The 15,714-nt window shown below is 37.9% G+C and overlaps 1 protein-coding gene and 1 pseudogene across 2 annotated transcripts; both read right to left on the reverse strand.

Moving 5' to 3' along the window:
* Positions 1-4,811: 4,811 nt before the first annotated feature.
* On the reverse strand, positions 4,812-5,849 carry LOC309965949 (sodium/potassium-transporting ATPase subunit beta-3-like; annotated as a pseudogene). Its single transcript has 2 exons — positions 5,721-5,849; positions 4,812-5,499 (listed from the first exon to the last, which is right to left on the reverse strand). The product of its transcript is annotated as a sodium/potassium-transporting ATPase subunit beta-3-like (transcript).
* A 32-nt stretch (positions 5,850-5,881) lies between these two features.
* Positions 5,882-15,289, reverse strand: JRKL (JRK like; the record flags this gene model as incomplete). The annotated part of the gene is made up of 3 exons (XM_082844961.1): positions 5,882-6,054; positions 11,693-11,749; positions 13,723-15,289. The coding sequence occupies 3 exons, from the start codon at positions 15,287-15,289 to the stop codon at positions 5,882-5,884; spliced, it is 1,797 nt and encodes a 598-aa protein (XP_082701087.1).
* Between the last annotated feature and the right edge of the window lie 425 nt (positions 15,290-15,714).

Genomic DNA, 15,714 nt, shown 5'->3' on the forward strand with positions numbered 1-15,714 from the left:
ATCAAACTAACAAAAATTAAATTCAAAGAAAAAATATTAATGGCAAGAAGGGAAAAACAAAATATAACATATAAAGGAAGCCCCATAAGGTTATAAGCTGATTTTTCAGCAGAAACTCTACAGGCCAGAAAGGAGTGGCAGGATATACTTAAAGTGATAAAAGAGCAAAACCTACAACCAAGATTACTCTACCCAGAAAGGATCTCATTCAGATTCAATGGAGAAATCAAAAGGTTTTCAAACAAGCAAAAGCTAAGAGAATTCAGCACCAACCAGCTTTACAACAAATGATAAAGAAACTTCTCTAGGAGGGAAACACAAGAGAAGAAAAAGACACACGAAAACAAACCCTCTGACTGGGCCCATGAAGAATTAATTCAATGAGAGATAAGCTTCACAATAAAGACATGCTTAGTTAAAACACACACACACACACACACACACACACACACACACACACACACACAACTACAGGCCAATATCACTGATGAACATAGGTGCAAAAATCCTCAACAAAATACTAGCAAACAGAATCCAACAGCACATTAAAAGGATCATACACCATGATTAAGTGGGGTTTATCCCAGGAATGCAAGGATTCTTCAACATACACAAATCAATCAATGTGATACACCATATTAACAAACTGAAGGATAAACACCATATGATAATCACAATAGATGCAGAAAAAGCTTTTGACAAAATTCAACACACATTTATGATAAAAACTCTCCAGAAGGTAGGCACAGTAGTAACTTACCTCAACATAATAAAGTCCATATATGACAAACACACAGCCAGCATTGTTCTCAATGGTGAAAAATTGAAACCATTTCCACTAAGATCAGGAACAAGACAAGGTTGCCCACTCTCACCACTATTATTCAACATAGTTTTGGAAGTTTTAGCCACAGAAATCAGTGAAGAAAAAGAAATAAAAGGAATCCAAATTGGAAAAGAAGTAGTAAAACTCCCACTCTTTGCAGATGACATGATACTATACATAGAGAACCCTAACAATGCTACCAGAAAACTACTAGAGTTAATCAATGCATTTGGTAAAGTAACAGAACCCAAAATTAATGCACAGAAATCTCTTGCATTCCTATACACTAATGATGAAAAATCTGAAAGAGAAATTAAGGAAATAATCCCATTTACCATTGCAACAAAAAGAATAAAATACTTAGGAATAAACCTACCTAAGGAGACAAAAGACCTGTATGCAGAAAACTATAAGACACTGATGAAAGAAATTAAAGATGATACAAACAGATGGAGAGATATACCATGTTCTTGGATTGGAAGAATCAATATTGTGAAAATGACTGTACTACACAAAGCAATCTACAGATTCAGTGTAATCCCTATCAAACTACCAATGGCATTTTTCACAGAACTAGAACAAAAAATTTCACAATGTGTATGGAAACACAAAAGACCCCTAATAGCCAAAGCAATCTTGAGAAAGAAAAATGGAGCTGGAGGAATCAGGCTCACAGACTTCAGACCATACCACAAAGCTGCAGTAGTCAAGACAGTATGGTACTGGAACAAAAACAGTAATATAGATCAATGGAGCAGGATAGAAAGCTCAGAGATAAACCCACACACATATGGTCACCTTATCTTTGATAAAGGAGGCAAGAATATACAGTGGAGAAAAGACAGCCTCTTCAGTAAGTGGTGCTGGAAAACTGGACAGCTACATGTAAAAGAATGAAATTAGAATACTCTCTAACACCATACACAAAAGTAAACTCATAATGGATTAAAGACCTAAATGTAAGGCCAGACACTGTAAAACTCTTAGAGGAAAACATAGGCAGAACACTCTTTCACATAAATCACAGCAACATCCTTTCTGACCTACCTCATAGAGAAATGGAAATAAAAGCAAAAATAAACAAATGGGACCTAATGAAACTTAAAAGCTGTTGCACAGCAAAGGAAACCATAAACAAGATGAAAATGCAACCCTCAGAATGGGAGAAAATATTTCCAAACAAAGCAACTGACAAAGGATTAATCTCCAAAATATACAAGCAGCTCATGCAGCTGAATAACAAAAAAACAAACAACCCAATCCAAAAATGGGCAGAAGATCTAAATAGACATTTCTTCAAAGATGATATACAGATTGCCAACAAACACATGAAAGGATGTTCAACATCACTAATCATTAGAGAAATGCAAATCAAAAGTATAATGAGGTATCACCTCACACCTGTCAGAATGGCCATCATCAAAAAGTCTACAAACAATAAATGGTGGAGCGGGTGTGGAGAAAAGGGAACCCTCTTACACTGTTGGTGGGAATGTAAATTGATACAGCTACTATGGAGAACAGTACGGAGGTTCCTTAAAAAACTAGAAATGGAACTACCATACGACCCAGCAATCCCATTACTGGACATATACCCTGTGAAAACCATAATTCCAGAGGAGTCATGTACCACACTGTTCATTGCAGATCTATTTACAATAGCCAGGACATCGAAGCAACCTAAGTATCCATTGACAGATGAATGGATAAAGAATATGTGGCACATATATACAATGGAATATTACTCAGCCATAAAAAGAAACGAATTTGAGTTATTTGTAGTGAGGTGGATGGACCTAGAGAGTGTCATACAGAGTGAAGTAAGTCAGAAATAGAAAAACAAATACTGTATGCTAACACATATATATGGAATCTAAAAAAAGAACAAAACAAAATGGTTCTGAGGAACCTAGGGGCAGGACAGGAATAAAGACACAGACGTAGAGAATGGACTTGAGGACATGGGGATGGGGAAGGCTAAGCTGGGACAAAGTGAGAGAGCGGCATGGACATATATACACTACCAAATGTAAAACAGATAGCTAGTGGGAAGCAGCCGCATAGCACAGGGAGATCAGCTCGGTGCTTTGTGACCACCTAGAGGGGTGGGATAGGGAGGGTGGGAGTGAGACACAAGAGGGAGGGGATATGGGGATATATGTATACATATAGCTGATTCTCTTTGTTATACAGCAGAAACTAACACAACTTTGTAAAGCAATTATACTCCAATAAAGATGTTAAAAAAAAAGACAAAACTCCTATCTTAGACATTTTAATACTTTTTGAATATAACCATTATTGAACATTTTTCTCTAACTTGCTGCTTTTATTTGTATTTGTATTTTTTTCTTTTTTAAGCCAGCAAATCATCTCTAGGTAATATAGCATGGTATTGTGCATAAATATCTGGACTATATGTCAGAAAGCAGATTATTTGTATCTAGTGTTTATAGAAACCAATGAATAAATATTTACATATTATAAGCACTTTTAAATGATAACTTCAAAATAACTCAGGTTTTAAGAACCAGTCTCTATGCTAAAACTTATCAAAAATCATCAATCTTACTGAGTATCTTTCTTCATCAACTCACTGATGACTAAAGTAGAAAAGTCTTTTTTCTAACATACAAAATATATAAGGATTTAATTTCAAGTTTATCATCACACAAATCTGCAAGAAGACATTAGAGAATGATTAAATTTTTGGTTATGGAGTAGGTCAATATTTGTAGGTAAATATTTGAGATGAATGAATAAATGAATAAATGACAGAATTTCATAGTCACATTAAAGAAACTTACAAAGTACTAGAATTAAAAGAGGGTAAATGTTTATCTAAGTGACATTTATTGTTTATTATGTGAAACAGTTTTTCCCTTTAAGGTTAGAAAAACGGAGATTCTACTGATGAATGTACAAATATAGCTTAAAAATTAATTCATGGAATTGATTTTTCCACACTGCATTCAATTTTATTTCATTTGTTAAAATATCTGTAATACACAGAATAAAAATAAGCTAGTCCTAAATACTGAAATGAAAATAGAAAATAGTTGTTTTAAATTGTATGACCAAATACAGCCTTTTGTTTTCAGTTGCCATGGAGCCCTCATATATTTCTGCATCAAAAATTTGTGTTTACGTGCCTCATACAAGGCCTTATCAAATAAGTCTTTTATAAAGAATGAAATTTGTATATTTTTTTCCCCTCACATATGTACTGACAATTTCCTACTACCTGTGTCAATTGATAGTACCAGACAAATCCACTCAGGGTCTTTCTTTGTCATTCTCTACATACATGAGGATGTAGAGATCAAACAGCAAAAGGCAGAGAACTGGGCTCAGTCTACAGACAATGGGTTGCTATTAAGGCATATACTTTGTTAGACTGATAGACAAAAGGCATTATGTGTAATAAGGGGGAATGGAAGAGATACTTGGCTGCTTAATACCATTTATTCTTTTTTTTTTTTAACCTTTCAAATCCACTTTTATTTTCCTTTTTCCTTCTCACATACAGAGCTTCTCCACACACTGCATTTCTTGCAGCTATAAAGTCATTTGACGTTGGTCAGGTACCATTTTATCCCCTAAAACTTTGCTGGCATCAAAATGTGACAGTTAACCAGTGTTAAATCTATAAAATATTTACATAGCAGAGCATATTAAGCTTTAGAGGCTAGGCAATTAAACCACGTAAAAATTGGACAACCCCCCATCTTACATGTTCAGAATCAGCTGTTCACAGTCCTATCTTGTGACTGTACATGGTTCAAAAGGCAGCAGAGGCAACAGGCAGTTACTTGAAGGACACTGAACACTATGATCTGGAAGCACATTATGATGCTACCCCAGTATCATGCACCACTCCACCTTTCTCCAAGGTGGTCTCATAATTCTGGAATGGCAGGTCCAGCTGATACCAAATGAAGACAGACCACACAATGTTTACTCTGTGGAGATATTCTAACTCCTACTATGGACGCATGGTGATTTTGAATACAACTCGTCCTAAAAACTTGTCACGATCATCCTGGTTTTTTAGTTTGGGTGATCCATCAATCTTGCGCTCAACTGTTACTTCGTTTACGTTATTTCTATTACCAAAGATGAGCTGGACGGCAACAAATGACTGTAGATAGCTCCCATGCAATTTTTTCCCATAATATGGAAAATACTTTAAATCTATCGTTCCATTAGAAGCATAAGTTGATAGCACTGATGTGTTTTCACCTTTCAAAATACATTCTATCCTTGGTTCTCCTTGAGGCTTTAATCCAATTATTCTGTTCATTTTCACAAGAATACAAGGGCTTTCTGTGGAGTAGCCAAACTCGGGATCATCCACACCACTGTGTGCTTCAAGACAAGAGGAAACCGACATGAAGTATAATCTAGACCCTTCTGCTCAAAAAAATGCTCCATCGGGACAATCTGTGAGATTCTTCTGTTCTTCTGACCTTCTAAAGGTCATTAATGTACCCTCTATAGGACTCTGGATTAGACACGCTGAATGAAAAATCCAACGCCGTCACTGGTTTTGGAAAAACCGTAAGTCCTGGGCTAGGCATCTGGTCACGATATTTTGGAACCTCATCATTCAGAGCCTGAAGCATAGCCCACTTTGTGAATGTAAAGAGTGCAACCAGGAACCCATAAAAGAACTAGGTAGGGCTTCCCTGGTGGTGCAGTGGTTGAGAGTCCGCCGGCCGATGCAGGGAACACAGGTTCGTGCCCTGTTCCGGGAAGATCCCACATGCCGTGGAGCGGATGGGCCCGTGAGCCATGGCCGCTGAGCCTGTGCGTCCGGAGCCTGTGCTCCGCAACGGGAGAGGCCACAACAGTGAGAGGCCCACATACTGCAAAAAAAAAAAAAAAAAAGAACTACGTAGAAGAGCAAGATCAAACCCCAGCTCTTGGCGGTGTGCTCCAGCAACTCTCCGGTAGTCGTGTTGTAGATGAAGAGCTTCCACTTGGCCAGGCTCTGGTTGAAGGACTTCTCTTTCTTCGTCATGGTGTGTGTGCGGACGGCGAGGGGAGCGGCTGCTAAGTGGAAGCTGCGAGGAGCGCAGAGGCGCGCGTCCCGGCTGCAGCAGCGCGGCCCGCGACCACGGCGGAAGGCGGGACGGCCGAGGAATCCTCCTCGCTGCGGTGGGCGCTCAAGCAGACTGCGCTGCGCCGGGCCGCCGCTTCGGCCGCGGGAGCCTCCCATTTATTCTCTTAATTTCAGAGTGGCACCAAATACCAATCATCTCTCTCATCTTTCGTCAAAATGTTGTTAGTGAAAAAGTAGACTCCCTCTGCTATCTGGTTTCTTTTCAGTGGTAACCGAAACCACACAACTGTTCTCAGTCAACTTGAAATCATCCCAATATGATCGTATTTTTTAAATGTTTTAAAAATAAATCTGCCATAATTGTTATGACTCGTGTTTTATAACCATATTTTTATTTTCCTCATTCATAAAGAGATAAAAGAGTATACAAATGCTTGTCACTAATCTATTTGATATTCCTTTACTTATCCATCTCTCCTTTTCAGATTTCTATCTGTTCCTTTAAACTTTATTAAGTTTTGCATAAAATATTAGATTTGTATAACTGTAAGGTATTTGCAACCAAAATTGATCTTTTTGTTGACTTGACACCTTTAGGATATATTGAAATGCCACTCTCCCCTTTTAGAGAGGTCTTCAAATTGAGAATATACAAACATTGTATAATTATAATATGAAAAAAAGCCCCTTCTGACTTAGAGTGTGAATAAAAGGTTTAATCCCCATATTATGTAAGAGAAAGACGCTTAGGGCATTGAAAAAGGCGTGCCAGAGCCTGATTGTATATATTGGCTCAACACATTGTAAATACCTAAAGTTGCCAATCTTGACCTCTATAATTCCTCCCTTTGACCACAAAACCCTATTCTTTCAATTATCTTACTCTCCCACTCTTCTCTTCATCTTTGATGCCCTCTAGTCCTTTAATCCTTCCTATTAATAATATAAAAACTAACATATTAATTCACAAAGTGTTGTACATTATTTTATTTAATCTTCTTAACAATCTGTATTATCCCCATTTTAGAGATAAGAAGACTCAGAGATTTAGAAACTCACCCAATATCACACGGCCAGGACTTCTGATATCAAAATAAATGGAGAGAGCAGATGCTTCATTCTCATCTTACATCAACTATACAAACAATAGAAAAAATATGTATGTATATACTTTTAAAAGAACCAAGAATAGCCATCTTCAAAACAGGAAGGTAAACTTTTGGAGGACCATAAACTATGTGTGAGAAAATTGTGTTCCATATAATGAGGTGGCAAGAGCTGGGGGCAGGAGTCCAGATATAACCAACAAGAGGCCTAGGGCAAGGATCCAGGCACATACCGCCACCTTCCAGGCTAGGCACAAAAGAAAATGATGCCTGTCAGGCTAGGCACAAAAGAAAATGATGCCTGTGCTCAGGAAGAAGCAGAGCTTCGGGTAATTAACAGAATAACACCCTTGGTACCTGGTAAACTCCGGAGGAGTGGGGAGCGTCCGAGCTCAGAAAATTAGCTCTCAAGTTCCACATCTGACAGGATATAATGTCCATTCCTTGTTCTATCAATGGCTCCAACCAAACCTTAGCAGATGTTTCTATACTTCCCATAATATATGCTGTATAAAGCAGAGGTCATACTCTTTCAGGCAATCTCAGCTACAGTGAAGAATGCACAATTAAGAATGACCAAAATGGGGACTTCCCTGGTGGCACAGTGGTTAAGAATCCGCCTGCCAATGCAAGGAACACAAGTTCGGGCTCTGATCCAGGAAGATCCCACATGTCGCGGAGCAACTAAGCCTGTGCGCCACAACTACTGAAGCCCACTCACCTAGAGCCATGCTCTGCAACAAGAGAAGCCACCGCAATGAGAAGCCTGTGCACCACAACATAGAGTACCCCCGCTCACCACAACTAGAGGAAGCCCGTGCGCAGCAATGAAGGCCCAACGTGGCCAAAAATAAATAAATAAATTTATTTAAAAAAAAAAGAATGACCAAAATGTTGGAAGTGTACCAACTCCATGAAGGACTATGAACTCAGTAAAGGGTAGGAAAAGGTGAGGGATCACAGAGAAGTCAAACTGTATGTTTCAAATAAGTAAAATTCATACACTCAAATAAAGGAAGATTATTGTATACATGAAAGAATAGGTACTTATGAAAGAGAACCAATTAGAAATTCTGGAGCTGAAAAGTGGTAGAACTGGGACTCAGACACGAGTTTCCTCCTTTCAAGATCTATGTTCTCTCCTCTGATATCAGCTACCCCCTAAAAACACACAGAGACATATATACATGTTTATTTGCTTATTTATTTAGCTTCCTCATTACTCTACCTCTATACACAGTCTTGACATTACAGTCCATCAAAGGAGCCTGTTATTCTCTTGTCTCCACATCTACTCCACTCACCTTGCAAATTTGTAATCTTGTGGCTCTCAACTTTGGTTGCATACTAGTTATTCTCTGCAACATTAAAAATAAATACACTGTAACTACTCTAAACAAATTGCAATCTGATCCTTTCTGAGTAGGACTCATGCATTGATATATTTTAAAGCTCCATGGATGATTCTATAAGAATAACTGCAATTATATACTTTTGTTTCAGAAAGGGCTAATTATTCACTAAAAATGTGCACCTTCCCCTTCCATTGTAAAAAGTCATAATTAGGAAGCACCTGCCTAGTTAGGGAGTTATTCCTGAGCACCTCCGTATCAAGGTAGGGCCAGGTGATGAGTGCTCATCATTAGAATATAAACAGAAATAATGCGTATCATTTCTGATAGGAGGAAGTTAAAAAGCAGCGTATATTCTTCATTCTCTCTTTTCCTATGTACTAACTGGATGTAGAAGACTCTAGGGGGTCTAGCAAGCACAAAATCACAAGGTGGAAGGAGCCTGGGCCCATGAATCACAACTTGAAGAAAATCACGCTCTGACCAAGTTTTATATCATCACAAAATTACTCAGAGAAACACATGTATTATAAGTCTCTAAAATTCTGAGGTATTTTTCATCAGCTAGAATTACCCAGATCAACAGAAAAATTGGTACCTTGAAATGGGGTGCTGCTGTGACAAAAATCTCCAATGTGTGGAATTAGTGATCAGGAAGCAGGCATCAGGGAAACAACTAGCAGAGGCTGGTAAGATGGAATAGCAGTAAAAACATTTTTCAAGTATTACCTTCAATAACTTGGAAAGCAGACCAAAAACCTGTAAGCTTGTAACTCTACAGCCATAGTTCTCAACTGGGGATGATTTTGCCCCCTGGAGGACATTTGGCAATGACTGAAGACAGTAAAACATCATGAAAATTTTAGTTACTTTTCAAGACCAACTCAATTGTTATGACTTACTCCTCCTATCAGATTATACTACCTTATGTCACTCATATTAGTCTTGTATATGCACTCCATCAGAATGTGACACAATTCATTCTCCCTTTTTTTACATTTGTCTCCTCTTCTCTAATATAAGTCTAATGTAGTCTAATCCATGTATCCCATATATTGCCTAGAATGTCTTACACACAGAAACAATACAATTTGTGTTTGTTGAGTACACATTTGTTGAATGAATATATACTATTCTTCAAATCACTGATTCTACGGTCCTTGATCTCATAGTCCAGTATTGAGGTACACATCAAAAGATCACTTCACAATACAAGTCTTACAGAATCTGAGGTCTTACAGACACTAGTTTTCACATTATTAGGTGTTCCCAGCGACTGCTACCCTCCGGGCATTCTTTCACCCCCAACTTCTAATTGCATGTGACTAGTTACTGTGTAAACTTGCCAGCTGCCTTAAATAGGGAAAACAGTTAAGAGTACATTTCTAAGGAATGTATTCGGTCTAAAGAGTTTGAATGATAGTCTTTTAAGGAGGTTAACGGTTGGAAAATAAACTCAATTTTAGTACTCGAGTAGTAACAAGGGTACGAAAAACAGAAACCACTATGGCTATCCATAGGAAGAAATGGTCAGAGGCAAGGGCATCAGGAAAGGCTAACTAAGAAAGGTGATATATATGTATATATAGAGAGAGATAAGAAAAAGATAATTACCTACTTTGCTATTACAGACCAATATAGATTAGCTTAATCTGGCACTGTTAAAAACTCCTTAGCGCATCTAGTTGGCTCTGACATTAGGATGCTAAAGGACAGTTTACTATAGATGGAAAGCAAAACAACAATTTAAATTTCCCTTCCAGGCTGAAATACTGCTTCTCAGTTGAAGATACAAATCTGGACTTCAGGGTGACTGGAGACAGATTTGGGATCATAAGCATGCAGGTAATGGAAATGGATGAAGTCACTCAGCAGTAGTGAAAACCAAAAGAAGAAAAGTTGAAAATGTAGAGGATATACAGAGTAGAAGCCACTGAAGGAATTAATAAGCAAACTAAATCATTATGGTTTCCTCACATAATCCATATCACATTATGTTGGCTGTTTTATATGAGTTTACAATTAAACCAGATGGCTTTGTTTTTTCTCAAATATATTATTTTTTCCACCTTGATTTCAAGATCTTTAGTATATGAACCACTCTTCCTCGTCTTTATATTTTCCTAAACGCATCACCTCCAGTAGTCAATGAACTTTTGATTCACTGAATTTAAACCTGGCAAGGAATTCCACTCCTTTCACCCATCCACCCCCCAAAAGCCCAAATCTCTCATAAAAGGGAAGTTTCTAAATTCCTGCATCAACCTCTGCAGGTAATCCTACCCTTACAACATTCTTGGCTACTAAGAGTGTGGGTTTAGAGAAACATTATTCAGTTGATCAAGGCTCATCAATGGGAAAACCCGGTAAGACTAGAGAGAACATGATCCTATGGATAATTTCTTAATAGAGCAATAGAAAGCCAAACAGCTTTCGGTGGGGCATTGAGGGAAGAAGCATTAGAAACTAAGACTTTATGACTTTGGGGCAGATATGGCACCCAAAGAGCTTCTGGTGTCATCCACCAAATGGTCCCAACTACTGATCAAATGCATTCAACTTGGTGCTGACGGCTTAACATTCCAAAGGTGAAAAGGAGAAAAGCAGAGATTACAGGGACCATCTACGAATGAGCAACACATACCAGTAACCTGGGACTAGGATGTTAAAATTCACATCATTACAAAACAAACCTCCCTGTAGGCCACATTTCCTTTTAATTTTCTTCTTCTCATCTAACCACCCCCTCTTTTATTTGAACCTAACGGTCATTCTCTTCACCATATCATCTCATTTGGGGGTTTATTTTTTTTTCCCCTTTGATCTGTATGGATCTGAGTGTATACATGCTAACGTGCCTTTGGTGGTAGTGGTTTACAACAACTTTGGGAAGGCAAGACTTTCATGTTGGGACTATACTGTGCCAACTCTTCAATTCTCTTTGAGATTACCTCATGAACTAAAGAGAAAGGTTTGCATGAATTGTTTTCTCAATGGTGGGTTTTAAATTGCTGAAGTGAGAAAGGATCCTCACTGAGCACGGCTAACCAGAAGTCAAAAAACAGATGATCCCAATTTCAAATGCTATTAGGCTGTGGATAAACAGGGAAATGGAGAGTAGTGCAAGAGGAAGGCTAACCTCATTCATAAAAGGGTAAAAGGAAAGGGCAATTGCTGCCACAAGTGCACTGAAAAATAGATAAGTAAATTCAGACACTGGTGGCAGGTGGCGGAGGAAGGTGGCAAGGAAAAATGTTGAAGATTGGAAAGGTTAAGAGGTTAGCCTAGGTTGGATAAAATAAATGTAGGCTTTGGCATCAAATACCTGGGTTTAAATTCTTACCTGTAGTCAAGTGATCTTCAGCAATTAAGAGTATGATCTGAGCATCAGTATTTCCACCTAATTCATAATTTTAGGGTTACTGATATAAATACACTGCTTAGAACACAACATGGTATTCAGTAATTGGCAGCTTTTATAATTATATTTAAGGATAGAAGAGTCCAAAACAGAACTTTTAGTTTACCATTGTTGGCAGCTTTCAGAAAAGAGAAAATAGCTACAAACCAAAGAAAGAAGAGCCAGTCTCTCACAGGAGAAAGAGTCACAAGATTCACACTCAAGGCCACAAAACAGTGAACCTTTTACTAGATATTAAAGTTTAAAACCACACAGCTTAACAGTAATGTTAATTTTACCACTAGGTGGCAATGATACAGCTGAATTTCACTGACAAGGTTAATTTTAAAAACAGTGAGCAAATCCAGACAGAAATTCCAAGAAACTTTTTAGTACATATTTTCATTTTAGAAAAATGAAAAAAAATTCTATATACAATTTAATTTATAGCAAAATGTGTGATTATCTGATTCAATATGTATGTTAACTTCTGAGGCAATTCATGCAACAAATACAATTTTTAAACAATTCTGGTCACAGTTAAGTCTTTTTAAAAAACCTAGACATATATCATGAAGAGAATAGAAATCATGGAAAGCTACAAGTATTTTTGAAGCTTTAGAGTTCTAAGAAAGTCATTATAAAATGCAAAGTATTTCAATGAAAAAGTTAAACCTTTCAAAAATGACTGATAGAGAACAATTCTTTTTTTTTTTAATTTAGGGCCAAAATATGAAATAATATGCAGACACTTTGCTTTTAAATTACATATGAAATTAATATTCATATAGGTAATATCTTTTCAATGTCAAATAAAACTACGTTGTTAAGCAAGTTTATCAAAATTCTAACGAATTCAGGAATACCTTTTTACAAATGTTAAAATAATAAATGATGAAATTCCTTAGAATCTGTAGTTTCCATAATTATTTCTGCTTTCTTCATAAAACAGATAATTTACAGCTTATTAAAAATACTTTATTCATTTCTTCTTTTCATATCAAATAAAAGGAGAAGGTATGATGAACTTTTTCAAATTATAGACATTTTCAAGTGCATAGTAAAAAAACCCAAAGAACAAAAAACTTACAAATACCCAAGATATTCCCTCACATATAGGGTGGGAGCTCACATCACCACATGTAACATTATAAAACCTGTACTATAATTAGATGAATAAATAATAAACCTATACTGTTATCCAATTAATAATTTAAAAAAAAGGCCCAATTAAAATGAGCCTATTTATTCCCTTTGTATAAATAACCTAACGTTCCCTAAATTTTCAACTCCCAGTTTCTACAAATGAATAGGTCAGAATATCTTATATATAAGATTTCTAATAGTTTTCTAATTTAGCAATCACTTCCTATATTTACTTCCAGAAAAAAGTCCCCCCCAAACAAATGTAAGAAAAGCATGATTTCTAAGTTATTAATTCATAGATCAGTTTCCCCTTCAATTTGAACTTCATTTTGAATTATTATAGATCACCCTGAAATCTAACAATATAGCTATTTCTCATTCCATCAGTGTATACAAATATACAAAACAAACAACCACTTAAGATGGTTAGCACAAAGAAAGATTACTGTGGCAGCCCTCACAAATCAAACAAGAGATTTCAGGAAAGTGCTCAGTCTGTTCACTGTTACCTGTAACTTCTGCTAGAAAATTTATGGAATGCCACTGTCATGGAAGGGATAATTGTAGATCTACAAAAGTGAATACATACGTATGTGTGATTTATACCTATACAGAATCAGCTTCTGATTATCCACACAGATAAAGGGACAAGAGATAGATGCTGCAAAACACATAATCCTCAAACCACTTCAGATACATTTTTCGTATCTGTATTTCACAGGGCTGTGTCTGAGAATTCAGAACACAAAGAAAATTAAGCCATATTGCAGAGATCAAGAGTTACACAATTACCAAAACAATGGTAATGCTGATATACCATTACTAACTTGACTTTGTCATCTTCTGTTTATTTCTGATGGTGGCTCGAAGTTTACGTATCACCAGTCTATCAGGCAGAATCATATCACCTTGTTGTTCTAGATAATCCAATAAATTTTCAGTCCATTGGAGAGCAGCTGCATGATTAATATGTTTCTCTGGAATCAGTTCTATTTCCTCCTCCTCATTTTCACTGGATTCGTCTGTCTGGCCTTGTGCTCTTCTGATGATTTCACTGTCAGTTAAGACTTCATAGCCTGGTTCAGTACTGTCCACTTCAAGCCATTTTTCAACGTTCTCAGGAGTCACATTTTCCAATCCTTTGGTGTGTTGTAAAATGGTAGCCACAGCAGCCACTGAGATATCTTCTTCATCAAAGTCCAGGCTTTCTTTTTCCTCTATGGTAGGGAGAATCTTCTTCCATGCTCTGCTGATGGTAACTGGCTTTACTAAATTCCATGCCATTGCTATTTCATAAAGTGCATCTAGCAGAGTTAGTTTCTTCCAGAATGATCTCAGGTCATTGCCTTCTTCCAAGTTGTTCTGGAGAAGACCTGCACGATAGTTTCTCTTCATCGTAGCTATGACTCCCTGATTTGAGGGCTGAATCAACGAAGCCACATTAGGTGGTAAATATTTAGCAAATATTTGGCCATCATCTGACCTCAGGACATTTTCATTTGGATGTGTTGGTGAATTATCCAACAAGAGCACAGCCTTTTCTTGCAAGCCTTTGGATCTTAAGTGCTCGCGAACTTGTGGCACAAAGATCTTATCAAACCATTGTCGGAAAATGGAAAGATCCATCCATGCACCTTTTTGGCTGAAATAAGACACTGGCAGGTTTGAGGTGTCAGTTGACTTGAAGGAGCGAGGTTTCTTTGCTTTCCCCACAACACAAAGCTTAAGTTTGTGTAAACCTGTTGCATTGGCACAACACATGATAGTGACTCTTTCTTCAATTGACTTGTGCCCAGGGGCTGTGCATTTACCTTTGATTACTGAAGTCCTGGAAGGCAAGCATTTCCAAAACAGTCCAGTTTCATCTGCATTGTAGATCTGTTCTGGTTGCAAATTCTCTCGTTCAATAAAGTCTCGAAAGTTGTTGCAAAAATCTTCCACAGCTGTCTCATCTCCACTTAATCTTTCGTTTCTAATATTAATCTCTCTAATGCTGTGCCGCTGCTTAAAACGAGTTAACCAACCAGCAGAGGGGTTAAAATCACCATCCATTCCCAAAGCATAAAAGAAGAACTCTGCCCTTTTTGCACAAATTGGTCCAGACACGGGATTCCCTTTTGCTCTTTGCTGGTTGAACCATTCCAGCATTGCTCGGTCCAGTTCCTCATACATGGATGGCTTCATAGATTTCCTCTTGGCCAGAAGACTTGTGGAATCAGAACTGCTTGCGTAAGTTATAATCTTTTCCTTATTTTTTCTTATATCCCGAACTGTTGTCTCGCCAATTCCATAAATCACTGCCAGTTGTTTGGAAGAACCTCCATCTTCAAGTTTCTTTATTATATCAAGCTTATCTTTAATAGTTAACACAACACGCTTCCGTTTCCCTGACATGGTGAGGCTCTGGGACTCAGGGACTCACCCCAGGCTCACACAGAAGCAGTCCTCTAAATCCTGCCTTCTCTCACAGACTCACTTTAACACAGCCTTACACACTCAGTCTTTCAACCTTACCAGGCACCTGGTGGCCCTGACCCCTTCCCTGGCTGGGCTGGGCTGGCAAAGAGACGGCAAAGGACGATCAGAGGGGCGGAAGTCTGAGAGAACAGGCCTTTAACTTTAAATGGGCAGTAGAGGAGGCCCCAAGTCACCGCGGATAATCCGGATTACAAACATTTGTTTTATTCCCCCAGTGGCCGCGAGAAAGACTATAACCCCATCGTGACCACAAGCCTCCTTCACGCCCAGATCCCGGGTCAACGGCCGTCACTAACCCCCGCCACACCCCAAAGTTACAGCAGAGAGCGGAAGAGCCAGGG

The sequence above is a fragment of the Leucopleurus acutus genome, assembly GCF_964270905.1.
Source record: "Leucopleurus acutus genome assembly, chromosome: 8".
Classification (NCBI taxonomy): domain Eukaryota; kingdom Metazoa; phylum Chordata; class Mammalia; order Artiodactyla; family Delphinidae; genus Leucopleurus; species Leucopleurus acutus.